The 15,439-nt window shown below is 52.5% G+C and overlaps 1 protein-coding gene across 1 annotated transcript in view; it reads right to left on the bottom strand.

The window, feature by feature from the left end:
- Window positions 1–15,439, bottom strand: part of TRAP1 (TNF receptor associated protein 1) — a 26,379-nt gene that overhangs the window by 5,868 nt on the left and 5,072 nt on the right. The window contains 11 exon segments of the mRNA XM_045286041.1: window positions 1–88; window positions 1,799–1,868; window positions 2,899–3,019; window positions 4,126–4,281; window positions 4,588–4,661; window positions 5,027–5,136; window positions 5,579–5,739; window positions 8,597–8,668; window positions 10,014–10,154; window positions 12,000–12,082; window positions 12,880–13,047. Of these exon segments, the coding sequence (XP_045141976.1) occupies window positions 1–88; window positions 1,799–1,868; window positions 2,899–3,019; window positions 4,126–4,281; window positions 4,588–4,661; window positions 5,027–5,136; window positions 5,579–5,739; window positions 8,597–8,668; window positions 10,014–10,154; window positions 12,000–12,082; window positions 12,880–13,047 (1,244 nt within the window).

A 15,439-nucleotide genomic window follows, 5' to 3' on the forward strand; every position in this document is an offset into this window, starting at 1 on the left:
AAAAAACTTGGCATACTTCTCGGGGTCCTTTTTACTCTGCTCTAGGAAGAATTTTATCAGCCTCTGCTGCAGCACATCCCGAAGTTTCCTACAAAATCAACATGCATGAGTGTTGGTGACAAGTTTTACCTCACCCGTGACCAGGCACATGAGAAAGCAAGCTGCTCTTGCCAAACTGAAAATGACCGTCAAATCAAAAGGACCCTGGGCAAACACAAGGTAGGAAGGGCCGGCAGCATCAACTGTACCCCCTCTGCACCCTGCCTGTGGGAGACAGCCAGGAATGCTAGCGACACCTGCTCCTGAAGGTCATGGCCAAGAAATAACCAGTGACCAAGTGTCTGCAAAGGTTCTTGGAGCAGCTCTTGCCACCAACCACGACACAGCCAGAGAAGCCCGGGCTCCTCCACAGGAGAGAATGGGATAGAAGGAACCGCAGGGTCCCGACCCCACATGTTCTGTGGGCCTGGTGAGACAAAGTGCCCGTCCTGATCTGGGGAAAACGTGCTTCAGTGTTGCTGCACCAGCCCTGCCTGTGCTTGATGGCGGCGGCATGCCCGTGGGAGAGGGGCTTCTGCTGCTGGCTCTACATGCATGCTCCCTTCTTGGAGGACAACAGAAAACCACACAGTCTATCTGTGGGATTATGGGTAGTTTTCTCCCCTCAAAGTAACTTTTAAAAGCTCCACTACAGTGCATTTCCTTAATAATCTAGTCAGGGGCACTGCTTTTGCAATTCCCCGTGGCAAGCAAGTCAGGCCTTCAGTCTGGGTAGGGTGTTTGAGAGCCCCCACCATTGACAGGAGCCTGGGCAGAGAACCTGAACACTTCCCCCAGATGGGGGACGAGACTGCTCCAGGGCTGGACTGGACCTTCCAGCCAGAAACACGGCATCCAACTAAGGGAGGAAGAAGCAAAGGCATCTCTTTGCAGATGGCACAATCCTGCACATAGAAAATCCCGGGCTATTCAGAAGAAAGTCCCTAGAGAGAAGTGACTGTAAAGTGACGGAGCAGAGCAATACCCCCAAATCAGTTGTGATTCTATTCATCAGCCATGAGCATCCTGAAAGGCAACGAGCAGTGGTCCTGTTGACAATCACCTGAAGAAGATGCCTGGGAGTAGTACATTTAGCACTGCTGAGAGACATGAAAGGCAAAGTAAGTGCCCACCACTAATGTGTTAGAGCGCTGGCGTCATGGGGTGTGCATGTCAGATCTGCAGTTTGAATCTACCGGCCACTCCACGGAAGAAGGGGGAGATTTACTGCTTCAGAAACGGGAAGGGGTGGGTTTGCCCGGTCCCACAGGCTACTCTGAGAACGCACTGGATGGGCGTGGGTACCTGCCCGCCTGTCAGTTTGTCGTCCTATGGTGATGCGTGTGGCTGTGATGCTGTATTCTAAATACCAACAGGGTCACCTAAGGAAGACATGTCTCTGGAGAGCTTCCAGAGGCTCACACACTAGTAAGAAACACCTGTCCGTCCCACACTTCAGAATCTGCCCCAGAAAGCTGACACCCTAAAGGAACCGTGGGAGGCATGGGGTTGGGGTCACTGATTTGTCTCTTACTTAGTTACAATTGATCAGGGGAAAGGCGAGCTGACTGGCCAACCTGTGTAACCACTACTATTTGGTGAGCCCTCGCTGCGGCAGCAGATCCCACCACAGGCCATCTGCAGCCTGGCTCAGGTGAGCAGAGGCTCACAGAAAAGGCTGGTCTGCCCCAGATTGTTCTGACCGCAGGGACGTACGTGCCTGGGGTCCCGGCAGGCCCCTCTCCAGTTCCCAGCATACCTGATGAGAGCACTCTGCTGAAGGAGCTCCCGGCTCAGGTTCAGGGGGACGTCCTCGCTGTCCACCACACCTAGTGAGACAGGCTGTCAGGAGCCCAGGCCAGCCTGCTACCACCCTCCAGCTGCTCCATTCCGAATTATGGTCCTCCCCCTTGGCTCGAGGGAAGCAGGAACGCAGGGGCCTACACACTGTCTTCCAGGGTACATATGGATGGCCAGGACACCTGGGCCAACACGCCTGAAGCGAAACTGCTGGGCTTCATGATCAGCCGGACATCCAAAGTGACATCCTGGATTTTATGATAAAAATCACAGGTGTATCACAGAGACTTGCATTTCTGTTAGCAAGTGGAAGGTTTAAACGTGGGGCTGTTAATACAGGATAGAGCCGAGATCAGTTCTGCATCCATGCTGACTATGTGTCAGATTCTGCATTACTGGGCTTTCAGTGGCTGATATTTTGGAGGTAGATCACCAGGTCTTTCTTTTCCAAGGCACATCCCAGTGGACTTGAACCCCCACACTTGGTTAGTAGCTGAGCGTTAACCATTTCCACCACTCAGTGGCCCCTATATAAACGACAGTCTCACTCTTGACAGTTTATGTAGAAATGTCTAGGCAGAGACCCGCTGAACCAGCCTCTAGAGCAGTGATTCTCGACCTTCCTCATGCCTCGGCCCTTTCATACAGTTCCTCATGTTGTAGTGACCCCCCAACCATAAAATTATTTTCGTTGCTACTTCATTAACTGTCATTTTGCTACTGTTGTGAATCGGGCAACCCGTTAAAGGGTTGTTCGACCCCCAAAGGGGTCGCAACCCACAGTTTAAGACCCGCTACTCTAGAGCAGGGGTCCCTCAAGCTTTTTAAACAGGGGGCCAGTTCATTGTCTCTCAGACCCGTTGGAGGGCTGGACTATAGTTTAAACACCCGTCGGGCTGGATAAATGTCCTTGGCAGGCCACATGTGGCCCGCGGACTGTAGTTTGAGGACCCCTGCTCTAGAGGCTACCCATCCTGACCTCAGCTGACCTCTGAGTCCAAGGCCAGCAGGATGCCGTTCAACTACAACCAGCAGGCCCAGGCTGGCCCCAGCACATACCACGGACGAAGCGCAGCCACTTGGGCAGGATGTCAGCAGCCTTGGTCTGGATGAGGACTTTGCGGCTGTAGAGGGCGACACTGGCACCCAGCTCCCGACTCACGTCAAACATGGATGGTTTCTGTAGACACAGGTCGTTCAGCCCTGGGCGAGGAAGGCGGTGACGCTGGCCAGCCACCACACCCAGTAGGACACCTCGCAGGGTCCAGGTTGCTTCTCTGGCAGCAGCAGCCCTCCTGACCCAAGGCCCAAGTTCACTGTGGGTTAGATGTCAGCAGACCACTCCCACAGGCCAACTCCACCTGAGCTAAGAATGATGTTTACAGTTTTAAAAGAGACAAGGGGGAAAAAATTATCCAAAGACCAACAATGCACATGAGAAAACAGTGCCTAGAAGAAACATGGTGTAGTGGTTATGCATTGGGCTGCAATGTGCATGGTCAGCAGTTTGAAACTACCAGCAGCTCCTCAGGAGAAAGACTGGGCTTTTTACTCATTCACTCATTTTTAACACGGGGCTTTTTACTCCCATGAACAGCTCGTCTTGGCAGCCCACAGCACTGACTGGATGGCAGTGAGAGAAGGAGCACAGTGGGTTCACGCATTGGGCTGCCCCCATTACAAGGTCGGCAGCAGGAACCCATGGGCTCCCGAACCAGTGGGATATTGGCATGTCCTCTGAACCTGCTCCAGAGACATCGGCAGAGATCGTGTGGCAAAATGGAAACCCGAGGGTAGCATGGCGACCGGCATCTACACTGTGACCTAGGGCCGGGTCAGGATTTAGACTCCGGCTCAGGAGGGCTGGTGAGATCTGAGACCCTTTGTTTCTACCACAGAGAAGCTAGTTGCCTGAGCAGTGGGTGCCCTAAAGTGAGATGTTAGAGGGTTCTGACCACCTCATGTCACAGGATCCCAGTGTGTGCAATAGCCCTCGGCTTCTGCTGAGCCAGTGAACCACCCACGGAGGCCCCAGTGCCCAGGCACCGCTTATGGCTGGAAACTACGTATGATGACAGAGTGTGGGCCCACCTGGGACAAGTGCTTGGTGACAAAGGAAGATTGTGTGTGTGTGTAGGGAGGTTATAAAGAGAACATGAGGTGTATGCATGTAGAAGATGTGGGGTGGGTGGGTGGACATGAGGGGTCCTCATCATCTTGAGTACATATAAGATGCTGTGTGAGTGTGCCTGTATGGGAGGGAGAGGGAAAAGAAGGGGTCCTCACCATCTCTGGCACATAAAAGATGCTGCGGATATTGAGGGGTGCGTCAGTCCGGTAGTGCAGTGTGTAGCGGGGTCTGTCGTGGGCCTGGGCCACGTAGCGGTAGAACTCCTCATGCTGTGATTCGTCCACATCCTTGGCCTCCATCGTCCAGATGGCCTGCCATGAATACCCGAGGGGGACACGCACTCAAGCACTTCCTCCCATAGGCATTGGGTGTGGACAGCATGACCCTGGGGCCCATGCAAGCCAAGCCCCTTCAGCCCCTGTAGCCACCAAGCCGGCCCCCAGGAAGCCACCCTCTGGTGGGGCTCCCGGAAGGAGGGGAAAGTGTCCTGACATGGCGCCTGCTGAGCACCTGGCTAGGCTGCTGCCTGGACCCTTGGCTCTCGTCCCTCCACAAGGAGCCCCTGGCCCTGAGAGTCCTGGAGGAAGCTCCTTTCCTGCCACCTGGCCAAGGCTCACCTGCAGAGTGTTCATGCGCCTGCCGTTGAGGAACAGGGGGAAGCTGACGAAGTTACTGTACTTTGTTATCACATCTGGAAGAGATAGCACAATGAATGAGGCTGTGGAGGTCTCTGAGGTCAGCTCTGGGGGAAGGAATCAAGAAGGGGACCCCAAAACAGGCAAGTCTGTCTACACCCCATGGGGGTGGGGTGGGGATGCATGGGAAGGGCAGGCTGAGGTTTTAACAACACAAGAAGTTAGGAACACAGGAATTTATAAATGATGCAGTTACACCGAGAAGACCACCACCCTTGTGTCTGCCCACAGGGACCTCTGCAGGTCCCTTCCCTAGCCTGACACACAGAGCCCAGGCCCGTGGGCCCTGTATGCTGTTTAAAGCCAGAACCCAATAAAAGACCCACTCACCCACCCAGAGCCAACCCACAGGGCCCCTCACCTCGCACCCGGGACTCGCTGGCGAACTCCCTGCAGTCTGCCTTGAGATGGATGATGATCTTGGTCCCGGGCCTGACTCCGGAGGCCTCGGCGACTTCAAACACTCCCGAGCTGAAGCAGGAGAGGGGGAAGGCTGGCTGCCATACACAGGCCTCTCTGGAGGTCGAGCCCAAGTCCCTGAGACAGCTGACAGCGCCCTGGCCCAGGGAACACCAGCACACTGTGGGTGAAGGTATGTTGGGTGGTGGGAAGTGCTCTGGGCCACCCTGTGGGACTGAGGGGGGGCCAGCCACATCAGGGAAGGTGTGACTCAGAAGCACTTTTGGGGCCTAAGGAAATAAAAACACTTGAATTTGGCTAAGGCATCATTCTCCTTAAATGTGAACAAGAGAGTTTTGGATAATCAAGCTGGCCCAGGCACTGTCTGGCCCACCCTCTATGAGAGCAGGGAGTACAGGGGTTCGAGAGGAACGAGCACACCCACAAAGGACAGAGGCTGGGGGAGGACTCAGCCCCAGGGACAAGGTGAGGGACAGCGTGTCCATGCACTCACCCATCTGAAAGCCACTGGTAGCCGGGGCTGCCTGGCGCTGCTGCCTGTGTGAAAACCTCGACCCTGTCGGCCACCATGAAGGCAGAGTAGAAGCCCACGCCAAACTGGCCGATGATCTTGCTGCTGGCCTCAGCCTGGCTCTGCAGCGCATCCAGGAAGGCCTGAAGTGGACACCACAGGCTGGTCAAGGTGCCTGCAGCCTGCCCTCATGGCCCCACCGTAAGGAGCTCTCACAGCGGGGTCACAGGTTCTGGGGCTGGCACGAGGCACTCAAGGATGCAACAGAGCAGAACTGAGGTGGGGCCTTGCAGAGCCTCATACGCCCCCTTCACACCCCTGCCCCTCCAGGCCCATCATGAAATTCTGGCAGACTCAGGCGAGTTCTAGAACAGCCCCTGGGGAGAGAGGGCTGTGCTCACAACCCCAACCAGCAGAAGAGGACCCCAGGAGATGAGGGCAGACCTGCCTTGCAGCTCACACAGCTACCCACCCAGGGTACTGCCCCACAAAATCACCCCACTGAGCAAGAAAGAAGGGTAAAAATGGGCCAGGATTGACTCTGAATGGCAAACTATGCAGAATTGAGGGGCTGCTCGGTCCCACTCAGCCTGGAGTCCAGGCCTGCTGGGAGCACACCTGGCCACCCCAGAGTGAGGAGCAGCCAAGAAAAGGAACCAGAGAGGCGCTTGGGCGGGAGAGTCCTGAGGAGTGGCTGTCCTCCCTCCCATGAAAAGCCCCCGGGCTCCCGTCCAGGCCTCTCGGGGAGAGTCGGAGAAAAGAGTGCAGGAGAGTCAAGGCCTCAGTCACCACGATGGCCCCGCCCAGCAGTGAAGCACTGTTAGTTACACACAGAGGCAGTGACAGCTTCCGCCCTGGGGCACCTGCTGAGTGGCAGCAGTCAGGTGTCAGCCTGTCTGTCAGTAAGGGCCCTGGTGGCACACCGGTTCAGTGCCCGGCTGTGAACTCCAAGGTCAGTGGGTCAGGATGTGGGAGTCTGGGAAACACTACAGGGCGGGGCAGTCCTCTGTCCTGTAAGCCATTCTGAGTCAGAATCCGCTCGGCAGCATGGGGTTTGAGTTCTGTGCTGCCGGCATAACACTGCCGCAATGGGGTCATGCCAGGGTAGTTGGTCCCTGAACCTCATCTAAGGACATGCCTGGGGCAGACAGATGCCATGCAGGGACCTGTCTGTAAGCAGAAGACAAGGAAAGCCCCTCCCTGAGGACCAATGTGTCCCTCCTGATGTGGCCGCCTCACTCCAAACTGTGCTTTAAAGTGCCCCTCTAGGGGCAGTTGTTGTTGAGAGTGCTCTAATCCTCTCTCCATCTAGTTCCCAAACAATTGGTGAGTGCACCAGGCCTTCTCCACAACCAGGTGCTTCTCCCTCTGCAGCATGGACTACACACGCACCCGGATAAACAGAGGGCAAGCACAGAAGTGTGAGGACGCAGTTCTTAGAGTCCCCCCACGTTCACGGACTGGAAGACAGTACACACAGCAATGTGCCCCAAACCATGTACATAGTGAATGCAATGCCAGCAAGGTTTTAAAAAAATGTAGCTACCAGCACAATTATTCCACCGTTCACAAGGAAAGGCAAAGAACTAGAGCAGCCAGAGCAACTGTGGAATAAAGGAGGAAATGCAGACGGTCCCTGCGACTAGCTGAAGACGCCCTACACAGACAGGAAGGAGGGTTGTGTGGTGGTGGCAGAGGGGGGGGTGGATCTACCAGTGGGAGAGAAACCCCAGAACAGGCCACACACACCGGCCCATCCGGTTTCAGACCAAGGTGCCAGCAACTGAACAGAATCAGACGGGGCACCAGAGGCAGAGCGGGAAGCTCAGCCACACTTGTCTCACTTCTCAAGGGAGAACAAACTCACAATAGACCAGGGACTTAAAGGCAGAATGTGAAATGACAACACCTCTGGAGGACAGGAGCGGGACTTCCTGGCAAAGAGAGTCACTAATACAGTTTGTTGTAGAATTAAAAAAAAAGATTGGTTATACAAGTGTTGGTTTCTCACTGTCTTTACACAGCAGCCAGGGGCCCCCAAATCACCAAACTCACGGCCATCAAGTCAGTTCTGACTCACAGTGACTCTAATACGGTAGAGCAGAACTAAAGACCTTTATGGGAGAAGAAAGCTTCACCTCTCTTCTGAGGAGCAGCTGGTGGTTTTAAACTGCTCACCTTGCAGTTAGCAAGCAAACATATAACTCACTCAACTACCAGGGCTCCTTGAGGGCCCCCCAGACAACTGTAATGTGCCTTGAGGCCAGCTCCCAGTCCCAGTGCCTGTCCCTTGTTCCCTCCTCAGCAGGACAAGAGAGGAGACACTAAGCTTGGTGGGGAGACAGCTAGTGCTCTGCTACCGAAGATCACGGCCCCCAGGCATTCTATACCATGTCACCAATGCCCCTGTGCTGACAGATGAAATCAAGCACCACCCTCCACTCAGAGGCTGGCACCGCCCTAGGGGTGCTCTGCGCCGACAAACGTGTTCTGCTGCCTAATGCACCCGGCACTGCCAACTATGTGGGGTCATCAGGCAGGCACAACCTAGGAGCTACCTTTTAAATGTCAGTTCATTTTCATGAATTCACATTTAAACAGCTTCGTGTGGGTGCTAGTGGCTATCCTCACTGGGAATGCAACATAATCTAATGAGAAAAAATAAAAGCGAGTCCAAACCAGCTGGCATCAAGTGCCATGTTAGGTACCACTCCAGCCCACAGGAAAGCATGTGGGCAACCAATGCAGGGGCCAGGGGCCACTGACCCGTCCTGGGCTCCCAGAGTCAGCGTGGTGAGGACACTTCGGCTACCACAAGTCCCCGCCACGGCTTCAAGGTCACACGCTGGGAGGGAGGATCAAACAAAACAGCCCCGTGAGACATTCTCATGACACCTGACAAGTAGCACGTACCTTGCTTCTGCACCGAGAGCTGGCCTGGCCCCACAAGGGGAGCAGACCCATAGCATGCTATAGGAAGCGGGGGTGGTAGGTGCTCACCTTTGACCCCGATCTGGCAATTGTTCCCAGGTTGGACACTAGCTCCTCTTGTGTCATCCCGATGCCCGTGTCCTGAAAAGAGAGAGACTCTAAGTGGCAGGACCAGGGCCCAGTGGGTCTCCAGTCAGTGGCCTAGTTGTGCCAGCAAAGTCAGAGGGCAACAAAGCAGCTTTCTTCACTGAGAACCATCCTGAGAGGAAAACGTAGTCGACTCATCTCGCAATCTACAGAAAGCCATACCATCACCAAGAGGAGGAGGAGAACCCGAGAAAAGGACAGGGGACGGGAACAGACGGTTCAACCAGACAGACAAAACCGAGGGGCCTCACACACTGCTGGGGGTGGGGGACTGTAAACCCCCCCCCCCCACCAAGCAGTGTGACACCTACTTCTCATGACACAGCCGGGTGTGGAAGAGGGCAATCTGGGCTGGAACCCCACAGTGACACAGAAACACGCTACAGGCAGAACCTAAACAGGTTGGCCAAACAGCCAGGTCTGTGAGGGGCCCACACCATAGAATCATCAAGCCTGGAGTCCAAAGTTCGGAAGGGTTAGGAAAGGAGGGATGAAAAAGGAAACACAGGGAGGAGGTCAGAAAAGTGATGTCACCTTGGGTTAAAAGGTACACGATCTATCTGCTCTGAACACCTCCACCCATTTCACGACAAAAGAGTTAACAGCAACAACTCCATCCTTAAAGGACATAGCCTAGAATGTCAAGTGGTTAATCCTCTGAAGTGATGATTTTTAAAAATATTTATTTTTTATATTTTTAAGTTTTATTGGCATATAATTCATAGTATACAATTCAATGGTTTTATTTTAAAGAGTCGTGCATGGTTATTGATGTTAGCTGTAGATGGTCTTAGGGCCCAGACATTCCCGACTCCTGCTATGAGTCTGAATCAAGTCAATGGCAATGGGTGGTGGTGTTTTTTAATGCTGAGCTGAACTCCATACTGAAGTTTTTGATCTTCAAGGGTATGATCCTGCCACACCTTTCCTGATTTTAAACAATGCAGCATCCTCTCATTCTGTTGAATGACTGAGTCTTGGTTTACATAAGCATAATGAAGTGTTCTGGAACTTCCAATTACCTCTAATTTGTAATGAGTTACACATTTGAGTCACTTTGCATATTTAATAAAACACACACACAGAAAATCATTTTCAGAAGCAGCAGTTATGTTTGATTTCTTCCTTTTGTGCTTACCTGTGATTCCCAAATCATCTACAATGAATGAGCTTCATTTTGGGGGGAAGATGAAAGTCATTATAAAAACAACGACGGTGGCCATGTTATGTGGGGACTGTGCTTGTGCAGGGAGCTGGGTCGATGGCCCGAGCTGTGCTCGCACCATTAAGGAGGGAGGGAGGCAGGCAAGCAGACAGGCATTCAGGCAAGATGAGCTACCTGGATGGTGATGGTGCCCTTCTCAGTGTCGGTCTGCAGGTGGATCTCCATCTCAGGCAGTGCCTGGCCCTCACAGACCAGCTTGTGCCGCAGCTTCTCCAGAGCATCGCTACTGTTAGAGATCAGTTCTCGGATAAACACCTGCAGGAAAGGAGGTGTGAGGAAAGTGTGGCAGAATTCCTGACTGTAAACTCACTAAAGCGGCCAGATTCACCTGGTACAGACTCCTTTCTAGAGTCATCTGATTCCTGATCTTTCCAGAAAAACAAAAAAAATCAAGTCTTACAGTGCAAGTTTTAATCTGCTAACTGAACCCAAACCTTAAAAGGAACTTTGTGGGAAACCACCCCACTCACAGCGAACCCCTGGAAGAGAGCAGAGCTGCCCTATGGAGTTTCTGAGGTGGGTCATCTTCATGGCCACCCCTTTGCTTAGTAGTCAGGCAGTTGACCAGTGCACCACCAGGGCCCCTCAAACCACACTCTAGTTGCTGAGTCGACTGTGACTCACCGTGACAGTGCGGCGGCCTCAGAGGGTCCCCAAGCCTGGCACCTTGATGGGAACAGACGGTGGTATTTTTTCTGCATTAGCAGCTGGGTGCTTTAGCCACTGTGTCACCAGGGCCCTTTTGTCTAGTTAGCATTGCCATTAAATGTAATGTGTGCGGATGGAATTTGCTTGTGCTTTATCAGCGATTCCAGAGTTTTCTAGACTCTCAAGCTTTTCTTGAGTTTGGCAGTAAATCTGAAAACGAAGGCAGGTCCAGCCATTTGTAAGGAAAAAGCCCGGGTGGAAACACAGACAGGGCTAACTGGAGTGGGTGCTGCCTACCCAAAGTGAGTCTCTGCCAGGCCTGGCTTCTTCAGGATCTGCTGTGAGGAGCCCTGGTGGCTCAGTGGGTTAAGTGTCAACTAACCTCAAGGTCAGTGGTTTGAGCCCACCATGGGAGAAAGAGGAGGCTGTCTCCTCCTATAAAGATGTACAGCTAGAAAAAAAGATGTACAGCCTTGGAAATCCTATGGAGCAGGGCTACTCTGTCCTAGAGCATTGCTATGAATTACAATCTACAGCACTGGGTTTGAGTGGGGTTTGTTCCTCGGGGCATCTGTGCCTCTGCCTGGTCTCTCGCGTCTGTAAATGAATTTGCTCTTCTCCATCCTGACTTCTGGGTGGGGCTTTGCCACCACCTGAGGAGGAAACAATGTGGATGTGCTGGCAGCTTCCGCTGACCTGTCTCTGGCCCAGAAACAACATGCCTGCTTCTCCTGTGCCACCAAAAATACCCACTTGTCACATCCAACCTCATGGGCACCTCCAGCACCAGCCTCACGCTCAGGAGAAAAGGCCAGAAGGTCAGCTATCTCATCAAAGCTTAGCAGGGCATCTGCCTCTGAGTCAGCTCCAGTCTGAGAGGGCTTTGAAAAATGGAACCAAAAGATAACAGAAGACACTGGCACACAGCATGAGCAGTCCCAGGCCTGGCCAGCCCCCTGAGCTCGGTCCCTGCTGCCCTGCAGTGATTGGCCTGAGGCAACGCTGGCTGGCCTGTTCTCTGCTCTCGGCATGTTCTGTGACGTGGCCTGATTGTGAATCTCCTCAGCACCTTCCTTCCTTTGTGCACACACAGGATGGGGCTTCTTCCTGCAGCCCCCCAAAGTCCTGCAAAGTTCTGGGGCGTGAACACGGGCCTCAGAACATGCCTGCAATGGGGCTTTCCCACTCCAAAGAAACAGAGCTCAGGAGAGCCCCATGTGGATACGGGGACACCCAGAGGCAATCTGGTCCCAAGATTTCCTCTGCATAGATTTAGCCATAAAATCAGAAACATGTTTGGTTAAAGATCCCTTGCTGGTGTCTGAGATTGAGACCTGTCCAATGGTGAGTACATTCTCAGCTAATGCACCATCTGGCATTTCCTCAGAAAACCACAAGCACAGCTTCGTCCAGAATCCCTGCTGGCACTGGAGGGCTTGGCAGGCGCCATACCTCTTTTTCCGAGTACAAGGAGCGTGCCACGATGTCCAGCAGCTTCTTGGTTTCCGCCTGGAACTCGTGCTTGCAAGTGGAACCTGGAGGTGAGTCACAGACACTGAGGCCATTTCTTATTTCCAGTTGTGTGAGGGGCTATGCCACACAACACCGGAAAGCACCGTCAAGGCTATATGGGCTTTACACCCTACTAAGGAGTAAAAAGTAGGATGTGCGCATAAGCGAGATCGCCAGAGTCCCTGAGGGCCACTGGGGGCACACACACATCACCAGTAGAAAAGGGGTGAGGGGGACCACTAAGATGGAAGATGGAGGCCGGAACCTGCCTCCACCAGCCTCCCCAACATGAGGAGACTGATGACCTAACCTGGCCAGCTCTAACCATCAAACCAGGATTATATTCTTCCAAAAGAGCTCCCCAAATGTGAATTCAAAAAGGAAAACCAAAAGCCACGCTGGCTTTTGTTCTTAAGCCAGAAGTCAAAGGTTCTGCTGTGGCCGCCTAGGGATGGGCCCAGGGCCCTCCTGTGCCCTCGCCGGATGGCTAGCAGATGTGTTCCCAATCGCACTGTAGTCTCTCCGGCAACCACCAGGGGGTGTGAGATGCATGGGGATGGAAGCTGCCTGGGGTGAGGGGAAGCAGCGGGTCAAAACCAGCTGGGATGAGGACCTAATGTCGGGGGTTTAAATGGAGAGAAAATGTTTTGAGAAATGATGTACAAATACGCTTTACACAATTGATGTGTGTATGGACTGGGATAACAGTTGTATGAGCCCCTAATAAAATGTTTAAAAAAAAAAAAAAAACAGCTGGGAGGACCCATTCCCCACCCCCCATGAGCCCCCTGGGCTGGGCTGTGTGCAAGTGGTTAGTTACCCTGCACAGTCTCGGTGTTGCTGATGATTGAGTGCAGTGGCTCCTCCTTCTTCTCCTCTGCAGCCTGAGTGCTGAACGTCCGCCCTGCCACCACCCATGTGGCTGCCGCTGCCCGTGGCCCCGGGCCCTCTAGCTGGACCTCAGTCCTCCAAGGCCCAGTTGGTCTCCCTGAAAAAGGCAGCAAGCCAACAGGCAAAACTGAGCAGGCAGCAGAAACACGGGTCTTACATTTTCCAAGTGCTTGGGTGCCGCGCAGCCCAGTCCCCGTGCCCTCAGCACAGCTACCATCAAGTGGGTCAGCAACCTGAGTGATAGCAGTGGCTCAGGTGGGGTCAGTTTGATTCTCCACCAGTCAGCCTCTCCATTACAGCCCCCACCACTGGCCCTGCAGTGGATGCCTGCATGTTGGTAGGAGGCCAAACGGGTTTTCAGCACAAAATCCAGAAAAAGGTTAACTTCGAACATGAGCCAAAGAGAACCCCACAGACTGAATCTGGTGTGCCCAGGATCCTCCTGAGTAGCAGACCAACACCACCAGCTAGCCGCCAACGAGAGCGACAGAATGCTGGAGTTCACCCCAAGACTGCGGGCGAGTTGCGACCTCGAGAGAACCTGGCCAGTGACAGGGTCTGAGGCAAGGTCTACAAGAGAAAACAAGTGCTGAGGAGTGGCTCTGCCCTGTGTCAGGCAGAAGTGAGCTCTGTAGGGGTTTTAAGGACTGGTTTTGCAGTAGATCACCAGTTCGTTCTCCCAAGGCACCTCTGGGTGGCCTCCAACCTCCAACCTTTCAGTTAGCCAAGCTCTTTACCAGCATGTAGCAGTCAAGAGCTCCTGAGCTCTAGTATAAACCCACCAAACTCACGTGAACCTTGAACCGCTAAAGCAGCTGCTGGCCTTCCTTTCTGAAGAACTAGCTAAACAGAAAACCTCTCCCTGAGGAAGAGAGACTCAGACGGTGACACTTTAAAAGCGGATTCCTTTCCTCTCTTGCGTCAATGTTAAGAAAAAATCTTTTATACCTGAGTGTATTTGGGGAGTGACCAACAGCTTTAGGGAATAGCTAAATGGTGGCTGCCAGCTCACAATGTGGGGCCCATGGCACTGGACCAGGACCTCTACAGCAGCCATCACCTAGTGCTCTCACCTGCAAGTGTGAGCCTGGCAAGAAACGCTTCTGGGTGGGACAGAGGGGCGGTACTCGAGGCAACTGGGGACTGCAACCTGAACAATGTGTAGGCATCCTTGAGTGGAAAGCCGACAACCTGCTCTATATATAGTCACCCAATTCACAAGTTAGAAAGGAAAATGGACAACAGAAAAGTGGGTGAAGGGAGACAGAATGGGGTAAAATATGAAAATAATCTATAATTTATTGAGGGTTCATTAGGGAGGAAGGGTGGAAGAGGGAGGGAAAAATGAGGAGCTGATATCAAGGGCTCAAGTAGAAAGAAAATGCTTTGAAAATGATGATGGCAACATACAAATGTGCTTGACACATTGGATGAATGTATGGATTGATAAGAGCGGTATGAGCTCCCAATAAAAGTATTTAATAAAAAGAAAAGAAAAATGGAAGGTTTTATAAACAAACACCCAAATTTCCACATTCCTACACAACACAGAAATCCAATTATTCTTAGACCTGATCGTGGGTTTGTAAACCCACAGAGGCTGGCCTGCACCCCTACGCAAAACACCCGCACCCATCCTCACCTTCCTCCTCCGGGTTCCAAGGCAGCTTTCACTTCACCACACAGGTAAAAGCAGGCTCGGCTCTGGCCTCCTGGGATGAATGGTGTTGGCTACACAGGTGTCCCAGCACCCCAGGGCACCTCAATCAGTCTGTGTGTGTGTGTAATCAATCTGTGTAATCAGTTGATACCAGTCAAAACACACACACACACATGCGCGTGTGCGCGCGCGCCTGGCAATTCACGTTCCCAACGCGAAAGTATGAATGAGAGCACATTCTGCCAAGGCAGGACGACTGTTAATTTTTGGATTTCTGCCTATTGTGGACCAAAATGTAAGTTTTCACTTACATTTCTCTCATTGTGAGCAAGGTTTCTTCTTTCCTTTTTGTGTGAATGATGTTGATGTCCTCTGGTCATATTTCTACAACTTCTCAATTTTTCTTATTGATTTATAAGACCTTTTGATATTTGTTTGTTTCTTATTGATTTATAAGACCTTTTGATATTTGTTTGTACAAGGTCTCTTCACTCTATGATTAATACATTATTTTCCAGGGTTTTTTCCCTGCTCGATTCTTAAGACTACTCTTGAAGGGACAAATAATACGCTGTGTATGTCATGACCACGTACACAAATCCTCAGCCTTGAAAAGTATGAGAATTCATATTCCCAACCAAAGCATCAACAATTCCCACAATTCCAAGACAGCATTACTCCACTGCGCAGATTTGACTGAGAGTTAACACAACTCCAAAGAACCAAGCAACGGTGCATAACTGCCTGGACCGGAGACGACACGTGCTATCGACACGGTATCTGTCTTCGTGCTTCCCCCACACCCTAAAGGAGAAACCACAAACCTCAA

Source organism: Echinops telfairi, unplaced genomic scaffold, assembly GCF_000313985.2.
Source record: "Echinops telfairi isolate 266 unplaced genomic scaffold, ASM31398v2 ScPeMD7_5;HRSCAF=22, whole genome shotgun sequence".
Classification (NCBI taxonomy): Eukaryota; Metazoa; Chordata; class Mammalia; order Afrosoricida; family Tenrecidae; genus Echinops; species Echinops telfairi.